The following is a 19074-nucleotide window of genomic DNA, read 5'->3' as shown; positions in this document are numbered from 1 at the left end:
TACGTAGTGCTGTAAAGTGGTCTTTATGTTCCACTGAGTCAAAGGCCTTCTCATATCCTATGCATAGCTTGAAGTTATATTTATTTGCCTTCTCAATAAATTGGTTGATGGCATGTAGATGGTCTACTGTTGAATATCCACTTCTGAAGCCTGCCTGTTCTCTTGTTTGGTTTTCATCAAGCACTCCTTTTATTCTGTTTTGTATTATCCTTGTGAAAATTTTATACACATGTGATAACAGGCTGATAGGTCTGTAGTTTTTTATGTCTGTTTTGTCACCTTTCTTGTAAAGGAGAATCACTTTTGCCTCTTTCCAGCAAACTGGTATCCTTTTTTCATTCAATATTTGATTATAGAGCCCAACTAGATGTTGAGTAATCCCCGCTCCTCCAATCTTGATTATATCACTAGTAATGTCATCTGTTCCTGGTGCTTTGCTGTCTTTCATCTCCTTTACAACATTTTCCACTTCTTTTTTTGTTATACTTGTGATAGCTGATATGTCTGGTGATATTGTATTTGGTTTTGCCTCATTTGATTTGGAACTATACAGGTCTTGATAAAAGTCTGCGCATACATTAAGTATATCTTGCCTGTCATTTGTTAAGACACCGTCTGTTTGTCTCATTTGGTGCATTCTTGATTTCCTCCGGTTCAGCTTTGCAATATGCTGAGGTCCTCTTCCACTTTTGAGAATGATTTCTATTTGTTCTTTTCTCTTCTTTCTGCTCCTCTGTCTACGTTTTTTCCTCACAGTTTTGACGAGCTCTCTATATTCGCTCTTTTCGGATATTTATTTGTCGGTAATTTCTCTCAATTCTTTCCTCCTTCTGTCCAGAGCCTCAATCTCTTTGTCCTCCTCAGTTATTTGCTTCCTCCTCTTCTCTTGTGGAGCTACTTCTGCTGCCACTTCCATCACAGTGCTGGATATAGCTTGGTATTTTTGGTCTACTTCCAACTCTTCAATGTCTAATCCCTCAAAGCGATTTTTCAATTCCAACTGGAATTCTGGCCTCTTCTCTCTTAGTCGTAGGATGTTAATCTTGCTTTTCTTTTCATTTCTGATAAATTTGAGTCTGGCTAGTCTTTTGCTGATATGAAGTTTAGCCCTCACCATTCTGTGATCACTTATTATATCAACTTTTGTGATAACTCCACAGTCCTGGATAATTCCCCTTTGGCTGCTGAGAATAAAGTCCATTTGGTTTCTAGTGTGTCAATCGGGGCTTTCCCATGTCCAATAGCGGTTTTTACTTTTCTTGAAGAATGTGTTGCCTATAACCAGCTTATGCTGTGCTGCAAATTCCAGTAGCATTTCACCTCTTTTATTTCTCTGTCCATAACCAAATTTTCCTATGATGGCCTCTTCATCTGGTTGGCATTCTCCTACTTTGGCATTAAAATCGCCCATGACAATGGTATACTTTCCTTTGTTGGCTTCTATTGCCTTACTCACATCTTCATAGAATATTTCTACTATCTCATCATTGTACTCGCTAGTTGGCGCATACACTTGGATGATGCTTATTTGGTCTCTTCCTGTCAAATGAAGGGTGAGTGCAGCTACTCTGTTGGAGTAGCTTTTTATTTCTGTGACGTAATCAGTAAGTTTTGGATGTACATAGTTTTATTTCGCCCTCCCTGACCAAGAAAGCTGGCTACGCCCCTGCTTCAATCACTTGGCCGGGTGCACACCAGATGCACCGAACGATAAATTGTGAAACTGCGATATTTTCGTAAAACCACAGACGATATAATAAAAACAAAATCTTATCAATTTCGCGAACACGTGGTTTAAAAAAAACCTTTTTTGTGTTTCGCGAATCACGTTTCTTCATCTCCGCGGATTGACGGAGAGCGGGAACTGGGCTTACAAGCCATCTTCAAAGTATTTTTGCAATTCAATATCATTTAAGCGTTCTGTCAGAAAGAAGCATGGCGGTATCAGAACAAGAACAGAACTTTACAAGCACAGCTGCTTGTATGCGACAAAGTTGCGCGCAGTATCGTGTAATCCGCGAAGAAAAACAATCCGTGCAATCTGCAGTTTGCTCCATATAAGTCAAACTTTCCTGGCGATGTCGTTTTTTAACTTTCCTTAAAAATAGTGCCGTGTTTTACTTTTTTTTGCCTCCATAGTCATGATATACTACGCCAAAAAGTATCCTTACATTTGGAAAAAAATCATAATTTTAAAACTAAGCCATATTTAAGCAATTAAAAAAAAAAAATGCACTATCTAATCTTGCACATTATGACACCCCATTGAATCCAATGTGACAGATTCAGATTCAGATTAAATTTATTTCAAATTCGTGGCCCGTAGGCCAAATTACATGAACTATTACATTTACATTGTTTACATTAAAAGACATTAAAAAAACATATAAAATATACATAAAATCACAATAAAATTGCTCAAAGAAATGAATTGCACTTGCTGAGTCAAACTCTCATACTCACCCCACATTCATACAGCTCACACCCACCTACATCTCCACACTCGCTGAGGCAAAATCTCACACTTATACAGCTCACACCCACCTACATCTCCACACGTACCTTACGTGCACCCACACCCAAACTATCAGCCCTCCATACACGTACACCCCACACACCATAGAGACACTAAAAATTAATTTAATACAAACGGTAATTAATAAAATAACTTAACAAAATATTGCACATAAATTAGACCAGTCAAATTATAAAGGACAGATTGGATACATTAAAATGCTGTCATAAAACACACCAGCTGAATATGAAAATGATGAGATGCACTAATTTAGTAAATGAGTGCAAAGAGATATGGTATTTAGCTGTTCCCATATCTTTTTGTTTTTCTTTTGGGGACCTGATACTTATTGCACTGTCTAAGGGTCATATTGTGGGGCCTCATATTGTGTGGAAACCATTCTGAGTACCTATCAGATTCGACACATTTTTGAGCAAACTGTGTACAGAGATGTAGTCTTCTATCATTCAAAGTTTGGAGTTCCAACTGGTCAAGGGAATATGTGTAGGATGAGTAATTAGCACCAAGGATAACGCGGCAAGCCCTCTTTTGGATGTGCCTGGTATACCGGTAGTTGGTGATACGACCATGCCAGACAGGGGCTGCATATTTATATGTTGGGCAAACATAACCAATATAAACAGATACTAAGTCATCAGTTGGAACACCAAAGCGTTTGAGACGTGAGAGCATGTACAACCTTCGACTGCTTTTTGATACCATATTGTTAACCTGAGACTGCCAGCCAAGATTGGACTGGACAATCAGCCCCAGGAGCTTAGTTTCAGACACCACCTCAAGCTCAATCCCAGCAATTATCTCAAGAAGTAAAGTTCATACAAGCACTTAATGTTTACTTCAAGGTGGGGCCTGTACGCGTAAGTGACAGCTCGTATTGCCGACATATTGAACACATTACCAAGCGTAACGTAATGCATAATATGTATTACGGCGCTTGGCCTATTAATGCGAATTGAGGGCTCTCACGTGATATGTTTTAACAAATCACAGTGCGTTATTTTGAATAATGGGTCTTCAGGGTAATGAGGCCTCAAGTATCATTCAAATGACGTATATAGATGTTTAACTGAGTAGGGCGCCGAGAAGTCAAATTAAGATACAATGTTATTACTTAAGTAAGCCACTTTATCAATTTAAGCTGAGACCTAAAGTAACATGGAATCTAGAAGAAGATAAAAGGAAAGAAAATCTGAAAAGGTTTGTTTATGTTTTTGTTACAAAGGCTAATTGCCAGAATAAAATAGGCAAAGTAGCAATTCTTGTTATACGTCTAGAAAAGAGTAATGTAAAAGCTTGTAAAAAAACTTCTTTACTGTTGCTGTCTCACTATAATGAAGGTGAAGTGTATTGTATATTATGAAAAGGAGCGCAAACAACCAAAACTATTTGCTGTTTCAAAACTATAGTTATCAGAATCAACAATGATGGTCCCAATTAAGGTTCCCTTGAAATTTTTTTCTTATACATATTACACTTGCCTTGTCAAATAGTGTTCATCGCAGTTTACTGTTGCTGTCTCACTATAATGAAGGTGAAGTGTATTGTATATTATGAAAAGGAGCGCAAACAACCAAAACTATTTGCTGTTTCAAAACTATAGTTATCAGAATCAACAATGATGGTCCCAATTAAGGTTCCTTGAAATTTTTTTTCTTATACATATTACACTTGCCTTGTCAAATAGTGTTCATCGCAGTTTCAGGTCAGACGCATACAGGCTATTGTCATGTGCATGCGTATCTACATGGTCGTTTCTAGCTATATGCTTTATTGGTGTCCAATTGGCCAGTTTGGAAACAGGTTCGCTGTTAGTCCTGCGAAGTGTGACTTTTTAAAACTCTGATCTTAACACCTACCATGCAGTTTGTGAGTCATGGTTCATGCTTTACAACCATGATTATGGTAACACATACTTATATCTGTAGCTTTGAAAACCAACTGAAAATTGAATAGCTGGACATATCCATTGGAGTCCGTCAGCGTACATCAATGTTCCAACTAGACTAGATACTATCTGTGGCCCAGGATCTCAAAAGTTGGAAGAAACTTGTAGTCACCTGCTCCGCAGCCCACTGATGATGATCTCATGATAGACTTCTCATGTGATATGTAGTAAAATAAGTAATATCTTATCTAACAGAAAAAACTTAAATTGGGTTCTTTCCTAGTTCATGTTCAAACGCTATGCCCGAATTTATTTTTCTTTAGCCACTCATATTAATTCATTATTAACATTATTGACATCGGTAAATGAATGACATGATATTTATTTATAAATTTAAATACCACTTCAAATGGCCCATTAAAATAAACCAGATGGTTTATTCAACTCTGCAAATTCAGTCACTTTTGGTACACAAAGGCAAGAAAGTGATTCAAGATGTTTTAGGATTACTTAACACAATTGGCCATATCTTCGCTTGTAGACCACCGATTGCATGGTCTGCAGTTATAAAGAAATATTTTGTGAACTCTAACTAATAATGTGTTCCTTGTATGGAATTACTGAATTCTTGAATGTCATTACAAAATTACCAATTGAAATCGGTTTGCGATTTGTATGATAAGGAAATAACAATTCAAAGTATCTTAAAGCCTTTAGGCCAAGGCCTATAATTTCACATTTTCAGAAAGGTGAAAGTTTTAATATAAGTTTGTTTGCAGTAGTCTTGTACCCCAAGTAAGTATAAAGTAGTTGTGATTGATTTATGATAGCTTATAATGCGGGTTGAGAAAAAAGTCTTATTTACAAAGTAAATTTTCGCCTTAGAAATAATGACATTTACTTTTCATATTCTATTATCAAGTTTGTAATTTAACTATTTCCATCTAGCGTATAGAATAACATGAACACTGTCAAATTAATCAATGTTGCATGGATTTTATACAGTAGCCTAAGTATTTTGAGGACTTTGAGTGCTCTCTAGCTTAAACAAATACTGAACTCAATATCAGCGCTTGTGGGTAATAATAACAAAAAGGCAGAAAGATGTATTAGTCTGTAAAACATTCACCTGAACTCAATTACAGAGCTTGTGTGTAATAATAACAAAAAGACACTCCAAGAAAGTATTAGCCTGTAAAACATTCACCTGAACTTATTAAAGCTAACGATTAACGGTTTCTTTACATACCGAAGTATATTTGATCAACTTTTCTGAAATATAGGGCTCTGTTTTTTGGACACTGTACAAACAAAAGAGCATATGTGACCGTCCATCTCAAACCGCTCGTAAAGTCTGCAAATTGTATTTCGAGTTAAAATGCAAAATGTGCATAGAGGTTGCATTCATATGTCCCTAATATTTGTCCTACATGTTTCTCATTTTAGTCCAGTCAAATACCAATCTTCAATCCTGTTGTTGAAGAGGATAATAAGCTTATACTTATGTATATAATTAGTAAAGTCTTTTGTTTGCTTTGGCTAAATCCTGTTCAAGTGGTGGGTTAACCAACAATTAACAATGAGAGGACATTCCTGAACCTCGTTGAGTTGGGGATATTTGAAGTGACCGCCAATTATGACCATTTGATATTTAATACCAGCAATGTGGAAAAGAGAAATAATGTAGTGCCAAAATAATGTACCCTTTTACTGTAGGAGCAAAGTTTATCAAGTTATAACTGCGCTTCTAGATATCGTTTGAAGTCAAATGATATATCATTGTAAAGCTTATGATATATATTTTCTAAACACGGAAGAAAACAAATTTGACCAGGGGCCGACTTTACGAGCGTTTCGACCTGGATGGTCACATATACGAATTGAAAAAGGACACATGTAAACGTTACGCAAATATTTGCGGAGAGTTATTATATTGATTATGTCAATATTCATGGAAGTCAGAACAATATTACTATTTGGGCTTTCAACATCACTGTATTTAGGGTTTCTATCTGCAACCTTTGGTTTTATTTTTGTTTTCGTGAAATATAAGATGTTGACAAAAGCAAATGATAAGACCGCAATATGGTTTAAATTGAAATCCTAGAATCAAAACCAAATAGAAAAACAGATGTTCACATTTTGGTCAATTGTATTAAAGTATTTACATATGGATATTATTACGTATACTGAGTGACGTAAGTTCCGTGGGTAGCTGTGGATATAACGTCAGTGCATGAAACCGATTGATTTAGTGATATTAAGGCCCAAGAATAAGAAAAAAAGCAAGTAGTGCAAGTAAAAAGGGCAATGTACAATACGGTTTTTTATTTTTGTTTTTGAATACAAAAAACTGCAATTCACATACGGTATTTACAAAAGGAAAATACAGGAAGGAACACCACTGGTATCCTTTTAACATTTATTAAGACAATAAAACTATCCAGGCATTACATCTATGCATCTTGATTCTCTCAACTAAGAACTTGATCACATTCAGCGTGCTCTGTCAGTCTGCGGTTACACCAAATGGGATTGGGACTGCTCTGGCAGCAACATAATCACTTAAATCACCCAAACCGCAGAACTCTTCTCCCCCAGCGGGCAGTAGCACTATTCCGTCCATTCAGGGAGTTACTGAAGGATTTAGCAGCAAGATACGTAAAGCGGGAGTTATGGTGCATGTCAAGCCTACCAACACTATCAAGAGCATGCTCGTGTCACCTAAGGAAAAACCAATATAATGTGATCGCTTTGTATTGTTTACGGTATCAAGTGCAGCAATTGTTCGTCCCAATACATCGGGGAAACTGAACGCCCTTTACGCAAACGGCTCGCTGAGCACAAGAGGGAGCCCTCTCTAGTTGGAACTTACCTCAAGTCTGAAGGACACAAGTTTGATGAGTCCAATGTCAAAATCTTGGACACTGATTCCAGATGGCTAAAACGGGCCATCGAGGAGGCTTACTACTTTGGAGCTATGGATCCCGACCTCAATCAAGACAATTAAGGGACGATACTATCTGCCCCCGTCTACAAACTGGTCATCAAGTCACGTGACTCCGGGTTTTCACGTGATTAGCTTTACCGCTCCTGTCACAATTTTGATGAAGTCCTACGGATGTGGTGATGAAATATTATTATTATTATAAGTCACTATTTTGTTGAGAGAACTGTTTAAAATATTCATTCTACTATGCATCTTTAGTGCAAGATTCTTGATTTTGACAGGCCTGAACTTGGCCCGTGGGCATTTTTTGGGTCAACTTTTTAATTTTTCAAACTATGTACATGTAGTTCGCTAATGAAAGATTTGTCGCAACTCATCGTTTTTCACTTCCGACTGCCAAAATGTCAAACTCAGTACTTTTTCCTCCAATGCAACCAGGGTACAAGCAGAGAAGACATCAAACACAGAATAGGAAAAGCAGTCCAAAGACTTCATAGCATATGGAATGCCAAGGACATTCAACAGGCCACCAAGATTGAACTATACAGAGTCCTAAGTACTATCCATCCTAATGTATGGAGCCGAAACCTGGACCATCAAGAAAGAAGACAAAAATCGTCTCCTAGTCTTTGAAATGATGTGCTTGAGAAAGATCATGGGCGTATCACGTCTGGACAGAATACGTAACACCATAATACGGGACACACTTGGACTGAAGCACACACTCATTGATAAAATCACCCAAAAAAGGATCCGCTTCTTTGGCCACATACAGCGAATGCGAAATGACAGATACCCCAAAATTGTGATAGAGGGCAATGTACATGGGAAAAGACCACGTGGAAGACCTCCCAAAAGATGGATGGACACTATCAAAACAGACTGCCTAGCTCGAAATATCACCTCCATATTATTAGCAGCAGGAAGAATGGCCAAAGACCGAGTGGTATGGCATGGATTCACCATGGATCAGATGGCAAGGCAGAGTGCATCAGCATCCGTGCCGACGCCTTAGATCAAGGTACGTCAAGTGGCATGTAGAATTTTCAATTTATGTGTCTATGTCATGTGTAATTTTGATAAATTGGCAGTCGGAAGTGAAAAATTATACAATCGAAATGGAAATTCTGATAAAACTATGATATATTTTTAATGAAGTAAATCGTTTCTTGGTTGAAATGCTGGTAGTAAATTGTTTCCAGCTTGTTTCTTTTCTTTCCATTTTTTCTAGTTTTAATGATTTTTGAACACAAATATTTAAAAAAAAGCAACGCTCAAAAAACGGTCACCAGAAGACAAATATGAATATTTTCTATTATTTCTATTAACTTTTGTTAAGGAAATGTGACTACAGAAAACCAAATGTAATCTTGAAAATTTATTTTTTCTTACTCATGGAGACTGCTGCTGAGATTATATTTCATATTGTCTGGACCATTAGTGTAAGCGATAAAATGCAAAATTGATTCAATATTTTGTTACGCTATGTGTGTGAAATTCTTGCAGAGCAGACGAAAACGACTGTCAGTTAAACAGCCTCAGATTCCATGATACATATCAACTTTAATCCAATCGAATCAACATGCATCCAAGCAATACTAGTCTTATATTGCTGTTTATATTATACCAATTTCATTTAGTGGAAAAACCAACAAGGATGATATTATACTGTTCAATAAACCGATCTGGCAGAGGTAATTTAAATTATATATTTTTCATCATAAAATAAAATAAACATGGTTATCAAGGAACTGTTAGAGAATAAAATGCCTCTGAAGCGGCTTTCTGTATAAATTTTCAAATATACAAGAAATACCCTTTTTAAGGTCTCCCCAACTTTAGATGGGATTATCTTATAGGGACGCACTATTAGATATCAAGAGGGGAGGGATCAGGTAGTTTTTGACAAATAAATCCATCTCTTTATCTGAGGAAAAAATACTTGATGGTGTTCAACTTAAGAAATAAAGGGTAATGCATGATCCTTTACACGAAAATAATGTGTCCGAGGCAGTAAAAACGTAAATAATGGGTGAGGCGCAGCCGAACCCATTATTTAAACGTTTTTACTGCACCCTTTATTTCTATTCTATTACCACAAAATAGTGTGATTTAAAGAGAAAATATCAATTTTTTTGCCCAAATATTTCAAGTGGTTTACCTCAAGGTGGAGCGCATACGCGTAGCCAAAGCGTATGCACATTCCAATAACACAACCTAACATTCCATTCTCCCTATAAGCAGGTATGCACATACAATAACACACCCGTGACATTCCATTCTCCCCTACATAAGCAGGTGTGCTGTGCGCTCTGCTGTGCGCTATGATGATAGAAGAACATAAAGTTCGTTGCCCTTGACACTTTATCGCTAATTAATGGTCTGTCACGTGACGCGTTTCAACAAATCACAGTGCGCGATTTTGAATAATGGGTCATGGGGGTAATAGAATTGGTGTTAAAGGGCGAAAAAAAAATCGCAGTTAGTGAAGAAAAATTAGCCTCATATTTGGCTATGGTAGCTTTTAAATCTAGGAGGTACAAAACGCAAAAATATTAAAATTCGTTTCACCAAATTGTAACAACCCCAATTACCCAACCCAGCCCAAATTCTGCAGTAGGCCCCTCTGCTCGCTCTATATCTTGGGTGCTGTTTTATATCCAGCTAACACAACAATATATCAAGGTCAAATTAATGCAATTGAGCTCAATGGGTATTGTTGATTTTGATGTGTTACTGAGGTAGCAAAACATCCTACATAGAAACTTTTTTTTTTGATTGATCATGGAAAGACCAATAAAATTGTCAACAAAATCGGATCATTTTTCAATTTTGCTCCGGGTGGTGCCAACATTAGACATATGACGGCACAATGCTAATGTTTCCTCATAACTCCATAACCATACATCGTAGATAGGTCAAACTATTTTTTTCTGAATCCTTACGACTAGATGAACACATTGCTTGTGTTTTAAACCAAGTCCGAACAAGTTTAAACTTGACCTTTGTGTGAAAGTTCGACGACCTTTTAATGCCTCCATAGCCTGAAATGATCAGCGCTATAAGTGCTCTAATACAGCAAATGTAACACGATTTGCATGATTATTACGGGAATTTATTGGACTACAGGGGTCTAGATTTCAAACGGAGTTGCCCATTTATGTAACCCTGTTTGAAATTCATACTCCCTGTGTGGGATCGGAGATTAAGGTCATAATAACGAATAATCTGAATAACCCAAAAGTAATTTCCGTGCAATAAGCCTTCAAGGTCAATTACCTTTGACAGTATGGTTTATTTTGTTATTTGTTTTCTAGCCATAAGAATTGCAGGTTTGCAATTGATGATTGATTTGAGGATTAAATGTGTTTTTCAATCAAATTCTCATCGTAAGTTCAGCTGATCATATAGTGATGCAGTGATGTATGTTTTCAATAACAGTGATTTAAATAATTAATTAAATCATTAAGGGATCTAAAATGAGCGTTTATTGCGTTTCGACAGTATTTTTTGTGGGACATTAGAGCACCTCAGACCTATCGAATTGCATTCTGAATACGAAGCATGTCTTTCTGATATCAAATAATTTTCATTTTTTGAAAATCACAATATGATACAAATTTTATGACAAATTATAAAAATTTGATATTTTTCAAGTTTTTGATATATAACAGTCCTTGAAGTAAATTATCCAAATCTAATGATATATTTAAAGTGTATGTAGCAGGGAGGAAAAGCCGACAGTCAATTGAAAATTTTGACCTTTCATATTGAAGATATGGATTTTTTTCCCAAAAAGACCTTTTTTATTTTGGTGTTTTGGGAAAAAAATTCATATCTTCAATATGAAAGGTCAAAATTTTCAATTGATCGTCGGCTTTTCATCCCACCTACACTTCAAATATAAATCATCAGATTTATAAAGTTTACTTCGAGTACTGTTAAATATCAAAAATATCAATTTTGATGATTTGCCATAAAATGTGTATTACATTGCGAATTTCAAAAATCAAAATTATTTGATATCAGAAGGACATTCTTCGTATTCAGAATGCAATTCGATATGTCTGATGTGCTCTAATGTCCCACACAAAATACTGTCCAAAGGTTCATACCCCAGCCCTTAAAGTATTCAGTGGCTGATGTACCGAGTATTATATATAATGTGTTATGTGATGCCCACCCACCTGTTTTGGTACAAAACAAATAAAAAATGAAAATCAGGTTGTATGGCTTGATACTTAGTACCTGATGGTACGAGAGAATAGTAAGGCAATATCATCAACTTTTGATGTAAACATCTCAAACAAAAGTAACTAACCCCCCCTTAAATAATGGTCATTATTCAAAAAAAAGGGACTATTGTATTACAAATCTGTAAAATGCGTTGGAAGCAGAATTTATTTCTGCGCATTTTGACACCTCATTTGATACGATAGCCCAATAAAACACCGGTCAATTTAATGTAGTGAGGTCCAGATTTGAAAGTTGCACTTAAATACAAATTTTTACGATACAAAAACACTCAGGAATCATTACACAGATTTCCTTCCATTACACTGAATGCAAAATCAATAGAATTCACTGCAACTTTCAAATCTTGGGCTACATTGATTTAAATGTACGCTGTGACGTCAATATTTAGTCAATTGCTACAAATGAGGTGTCAAAATGTGCAGAAATAAATTCTGCTTCCAAATTCTGCTCAGCATTTTACAGATTTATAATACAATCACCCGTTTTGGAATAATGGTCATTATTTAAGGGGGGTTAGTTACTTTTTTTGAGATGTTTATATAAACATAACAGAATAAAGCATGATTGCACTGATTGTATCACGAGAGCATTGACTTTATGAGGAATCTATTACAGCTAAAGAACAAAACAGTTTTTTAGTTTTAGTTTTTACTAGTGCTGCTCATGTATCGCGTCAAATTATATTTTTAAAACATAGCGTTTTTAAAATTTACTTTCATTTCCACGGCAACTTCAAATATATCGACTGAATTTCTTGCTCAGATTTACTTCAACGCGAACGTCTGATTGGTTACTGCACCAACAGCGTCTTGTCGCTTAAACTCCGAACATGTGTTTCAATGGGCGATCAAAAGAAAGGCATGTGTAAGCGACTGCATCCCCGTACTGCATCAAACTTTCTCCCTTTTGTTTGGTCAAGTGGGTTATTATGACACTTATATAGCGGTGGATCATTGTTGCGCTTCTGCGCTCGGAAGCAAAATAAAACATTTTCTTATTTTAATAGAGGTGGATCATTTCTACGCTCGAGCGCGGACTCCACTATTGGAGTTGCTGCGCTCGGGCGCAGTTCCTTATATGTAGTGATCACAGAGGAGTAAGATAAAACAGAGTGCGTACCACCAGTCAAAGTCTCCGCCTCATCCGATAATGAGGGCCGATTGTTCCATGAAATGCGACAGGCGAGACTGCTACGCAATTACCGCGTATTTTCATGGTCTATCGCGTAATCGCGAAAGCACGCAACGCTATATTGCGTATACGCGAAGGCACGCAGCGCTGGCGTGATTGTTAGACATTGCACGATCGAACAATCGGCCCTCATGAATATGCGAGAACTTACCGTATACAATAAACGGGGACTTTGACTGGTGGTACGCGCTCTGTTTTATCTTACTCCTCTGTGGTAGTGATGGATCATTGCTGCGCTCGGGCGCAGAGAATCCGTTATCGGAGTTGCTGCGTTCGGGCACAGTTCCTTATATATATAGCGGTGGATCATTGTTGCGCGCGAGCGGGGATTCCACTATTTGTATATTTGTATATTGTATATTGTATATTTTATTATAAATCACATAGCAGCCAACGACTGAATTGACATTTACATTAAAAATAGCATTATGAAAAATACATACATTTATAATTAAAACACTCAAACATTAAAAAACATACAAATAGATAAAAACACATTATAATTGCACTTGACTGGATTTGGAATAATATCAAAAAATGACTGGCAACAAAAAAGCAAACTACATTGCTTTAAGGATGTTGGTGAGAAATGGTAGGGGACTATTTTGAAATCTGTTGGCCCTACATCTAAAAGAGTCAAATTTTGGTTGTCTTCTGAGAGTCATGTGGGAGTGATACTTACTAGGTGGAATTACTATCGGATTTCACTATGTGCTCGGAAGCAAAATAAAATATTTTTTATTATAATAGCGGTGCAGTTCCTTATAGGTAAGGGTGAATCATCGCTGCGCTCGGGCGTAGAGAATCCACTAATGGAATTGCTGCGTTCGGGCGCAGTTCCTTATATATTAGCGGTGGATCAGTGCTGAGCTCGGACGCAGATGATCCACTGTTGGAGCTTCTGCGCTCGGGAACAAAATAACATATTTTCTTATTATAATAGCATAGGATCATTGCTGCGCTCGGGCGCGGATTCCACTTTCGGAGCTACTGCGCTATCGGAATCAAAATAACATTTTCTTATTATATATCATTGATGCGCTCGGGTGCAGAGATTCCGCTGTTGGATCTTCTGCGCTGGGAAGCAAAATAACATATTTTCTTATTATATAATAGCGGTGGATCATTTTTGCGCAGATAACTTTCGGTGTTGCTGCGTCATTATCATATATTTTTGAAATTCATTTTTTTAACAAAAACACATTTTAACAAAAACACATTTGGTTGACAATATTGGCATATCCCTTTTGTAAATAAAATCAAATAAAACAAAAGAAGATTTTCAAGAAGGATGCTAATTGTCAATCCAAATGTGTTTTTCTTGAAAATGTAAATGTAAATATATAGTAATGTGTTTATGAATGCTTACGTCGAGTAGTGTTCTCGAACCACAGCAGCTCTCCATTCTTCAATAGAGGTTATCCACTTTACTAATGTGTGACTTCTAACAAAAGGCACTGGTTCCCGTAGTATTCCTCATTCAAACCAATTCAGTGCACGACCTTGGAGTTACCTGCATGACTTTGGCGGGCTATTTTGAAATAGTCATTGTTGCACATGTAGGTACTTCTTTTGAAAGCCCTAAACAAGGTGTAGCAGTCGCTGATAGGATATGCAGCTTATAGAACACGGATAACCTCTATTTAGAGAATAAAGGTATTGTTTTTAGCCATTGGAGTGCATCTATCGTCTCATATAACACGGGCGATATCATTAAAACAACAAGGCGAAGCCGAGTTGTTTTACGCCAAAAATAATGATGTCGCCCGTGTTATATGAGACGATAGATGCACGACAGCGGCTAAAAACAATACCTTTATTCTCATTCTTAAACACTTCAATTCAAATAAAAATATTATACAAGTTTTAATCAAATTAAATCCTACATTTTGCAAGGAATTACCTAGGGCTTAAAATCGACCCGTTGTTGCTGTGCGCCTCCGATTGGTCCAAATAGCGAGTACGCGTATCGCGTCGACGCACACGCGTGGACCCGTGTGATATCGTGTCATATCACACGGGTAAAGCTGGGTAAGAACCAATAAGATTGCAGGAACGTTCTCAAGTGTTTCTTCTTTATTCTCTGAGAGTTTTGAACGGCTTCCACACAAACCTTTAATTATTGTTAATGATGTGCTTATATACACCAACAAACATACATAAATAATGAAGTAAGCAGTCATCAAACAAATCACAGCTTTCTCACATACGTATACAGATACATTGCCACTTCTCACAGCATCCTTCCGCCCACATCCCATCCACCTGCCCGGAATATATTGCATTTCAATCATTTTGATATACATTAAATACAACAAATTAATATACAGCTAGCAAACAAATGTTAATAAAACCCATTTTTTATAATAACATTGCATTTTAAAAGACATGGTATCAGGAGCAATAACATTAGTTGATAGTAGCAAAATAAAAAGTACCTATTAGTTAGCATTCCAAAGATTCACTATTAAGGCACCGAGATTTGCTGAAAACGCTTTGATTTTGAAGCTAACTGAGAAATATTTTTAATATTTCTCATGTCAAGTTGGGTAAGCGACACACCACGTCCACGCCTGGGAAAGAATTATTTCTATAGACGAATCCAATTTCACGCATTCCTACACCATAGCCGCGACGGGGACCTAGCTATCTCACCTAAATTGTGAAATGATGCGGCCTTGAAGGGTATTTTAAACTGCATTCTATCACCCGTGTTACACGTAGACAAAAGAATGATGACAGTTTGCAACACAAAAGAATCTAACATCGAATTTTAAGAGGCTTCCAATTGGGCAGTCACGACACCAGTTTGGTGCTGCGGGGACCATGACCATCTTGACCATGACTTGGCTCGTTGTATTGTACTTCTTTTTTGAATCACGAAGACCATCACACACATGTGGAGTTTGCAATCTCCCATGACATTCTGTAAAGTACAAATTCAAGCCTCCAGCTTTTTATACCAGTACTCATGCAAAAATACCCATCATCTATTAATAAACCATCACTTCATTCACATCTTCACAACATTGCTGCAATCTTGGGATTTCCCAATATTAAGTATACACATTCACCTTTCACATTACATCACTTCCTGGGGGGTTTTCCTGATGGTGCAATAATGAACTGGGGATTTCTAAGTTCCAAACATAGCTCTGACTTTGTTTACAACAATTGGGGGGATTCCAAAATGACTGTCCACATAACTATCTTGCAGGTACAAGGGAGTTTTCTATCTCATGAAATACTTTCAGCTTGTAAACAAAGTTAAATAATTAAATTAAATTACTCAGGGCACATCACAATAGATTTTCCACATCTTCACATCTGTTATTTTCAGTCACCGTACTCTGTTTGTTAGCTTCCCAAGTGGACTACTTACTTTGACTTGCGGTTAAGATGTAATGCATCTTTAAATATATCTGGCTTGTGATTGGTCGCCCAGATCTCGCTATGGTTTAAATCCTCCGGGCACGTGCCATTACCATTGACTACATCGTACACAGCAATCTATGGAATTTGCAGCACGTTTGATGTGGCGCGAAAGTTAAACTCTCAGTGGTGTGTATGGACGTACATTTAGCGCGTCTTACTACCATGCTTGGTACTTGCGGTTAAATTGGATTGATAAACAAGTATGATTGACAGTGTATTTTAGAGACCAAAGTCCCGGGGTAAAGTTCTGCTTAAAAGTCAAAGTACATAGTCGGATTTTTTACTCGGGCTTTTGCGGTCAATAAACTGGTAGATTCCAAAATCAGAATTGTTCAATATTAAGTGAGCAATATTATAATTATGCAAGATATGTTGAATTCAATATAACTTTTATTGTCACTAATCACATATCGTAGGCTGAAATTTGTTATGACCCTCCTATCTCAGACAGAAACTTTTTAAAACCTCTCTTCGCACACATACCCGAAACAAATGTCTGAAAAGGTTAAGAAATGTGTGTGGATGTGTGCTTGATGAAGGAAAGTGCGCGTAGCGTGCAAAAATTTGATTGTGAGTGTAAGGAATGCGAGTGCAGGGTGAGAACATTTTGTGCCAACATTTTGATGGAAAGTGCAAAGAATGAGCGTGTAGCGCGCCCGAATATTTTGATAGCCACAAGCCCTTAATTATTTCATAACCCCTTCATTTTTGTTGTAATATTTGTGTTATAAAAAATGTATGACCCCCCGTATATTCATGCTCCCCTTCCAAAGAAAATGACAGGCTCTTTATATCCCGGAGTATATCAGTGGCTTACAGACCGTTCAAGATAGACGGTTAGCAGATACAAATTGAAAAACAACTTACAGTGGGGTACTTTGTCGCACCTAAACGGTTTTAGAATAACTTTATTTTGCTTTGACACCATATAAACACATTTAGATTTTGTTTGTGAAGATTTTATTATTACGTGTTAATCCAATGGTGACGTCAAAAATAGCGATGTCGCATCCGACCCCTGCTTTTATGTCAGAAAAGCAGATAAATACACATGCGCTTGGGGTGGTAAACATCCCTTTGCAACATATCCCAGGAGGGATGAAAGACAAAATAAGCCCTGTTTTTGCACGGATAAATAGCTCACAATGAATGAGGCGATAACGTTTTGAAACAAGCAATTTACAACTAGGATCAAAATGTTTGTATCAGCTTTGGAAAAAACCACGTCATCCATATAGTCATGTATATTTATTTACCTCTTGAATTACCTCGAATACAAAATGACGGTTTTGGATTTACATGTGCAAATGGAAGTACTCGAATCCGTGAACCGGACATAAATGTTTAGCAGATATGCGTAGAGTTATTCTATTGAATATGAAAACAGTCTTAGAAATCAGAATACATGAATAGATGTTACTGCTATGGTTTTTTATGCATTTTATGAGTTTCTATCTGTAACCTTTGATTCTGTTATTGTTAGGTGAAATCAATTGTTTGGGTAGTGCGGGGTGTAACCGAAATCACTGAAACCCCATCCTTGACAGAGAGGTACTGTTTGCCATCTGGACGCCCGAACTGTTCCGAATCTCAGGATGCATTACCATGATTACGTTTAGCTCATGTATATAGTGCATAACTCCACATCGCACTGCTTAAATGTGTATCCGGGAAGCGGGACCAGCTACCCTCACCTTTCAACTGGCTACAAGTAAGTTAAAGAAGCCTCGAATGGACGGCTCAAAGGACTTGGAGCTGACGTGGTTTTCAGTAACAATGAAGTCACAGAAAATACCCTTTGCTGCTGTCTGTCTATCGACCACACAGAAGAAGGCCCTTCGCATATGCGTGATCAAAGAGGAAGCCAGTACAGGGCTGAACATCATATCTCTCCATCAAAGACGTCAAGCGGCTGCAGCAACAGTTCTCGACAAAATACACACGAGCTTGTGCCCACCAGATTAATAGGTACTGCTATTAAGGTCATGTGTTAGATATGGCACGGTCGGTGGCTGACCGTAAGTGGGTGACAAAGTGAGGATTTGTTTCCTCATATTTAACTTCCCCTAAATCGTGCCTTATCTGCCATTTGTAAGTAATCAGAAAAGTTACCCGCTCCAGCTTGCATATGCCTTACCATGCTCTCACAGCACCAGTTTCTAGAACCATATATACTGGCAGGACCTTCATCAACCCTGCAGTTCACGTTTGGAATAGCCTACCAGATGGAGTAGCTGGAGATATATCTGACAACGGCGCACCATCATTCAAGAGCAGAGTGCATATTTCATGTTCCTGATGCTTTACTGTTCCCTTTCACCATGTTTACTCTTGTTGTTCCTGCTGTGAACCACTGAATGGCCCATGTGGTTTTCTTTTATAGTGCCTAGGGCGCACCTTTTGTTTTCGGGGATGGGGCACGGAAGTTTTTTGAAATAAATGTACTTCACCCACTAGTGAGACGAAAAAATAAAAAGAATAAATAATAAAAAGAAACAATTCCGACCAAACTCTGTATAAAGGTATCTATTAAAATTGACTATTGTTCACTCCAGTACTTTATAAAAATGATATAATGATTACCATGATATAATGATTGAAATCATAGAATCAAAACCAAATAGACGAATTTAATCATAATATACATTTCATCTTGTCAAAACCAAAAGTTATTTACTGACCTGACAGTTTCGACCATCTTGGACGATGATCATCTTCAGAGTGATGTTTTTTCTCTCCACCTTCTGTTTACCAACAGAGGGCGCACCAGCGCCCAGAAGTGGGTCGTATACGTGGCTAAGATAATGGGCCCCCTCGTCT

General features: G+C 37.3%; 1 protein-coding gene across 1 annotated transcript; it reads right to left on the bottom strand.

Annotated features, from left to right (window-relative positions):
- Positions 1 to 1216: 1216 nt before the first annotated feature.
- On the bottom strand, positions 1217 to 4411 carry LOC140160012 (craniofacial development protein 2-like). The gene is made up of 2 exons (XM_072183279.1): positions 4393 to 4411; positions 1217 to 1590 (listed from the first exon to the last, which is right to left on the bottom strand). The coding sequence occupies exons 1-2, from the start codon at positions 4409 to 4411 to the stop codon at positions 1217 to 1219; spliced, it is 393 nt and encodes a 130-aa protein (XP_072039380.1).
- Positions 4412 to 19074: the final 14663 nt, after the last annotated feature.

The sequence above is a fragment of the Amphiura filiformis genome, chromosome 9 (genome assembly GCF_039555335.1).
Source record: "Amphiura filiformis chromosome 9, Afil_fr2py, whole genome shotgun sequence".
Classification (NCBI taxonomy): Eukaryota; Metazoa; Echinodermata; class Ophiuroidea; order Amphilepidida; family Amphiuridae; genus Amphiura; species Amphiura filiformis.
Note: the sequence above shows the minus strand (reverse complement) of the source record. Positions and strands in the feature narration are given on the sequence as shown.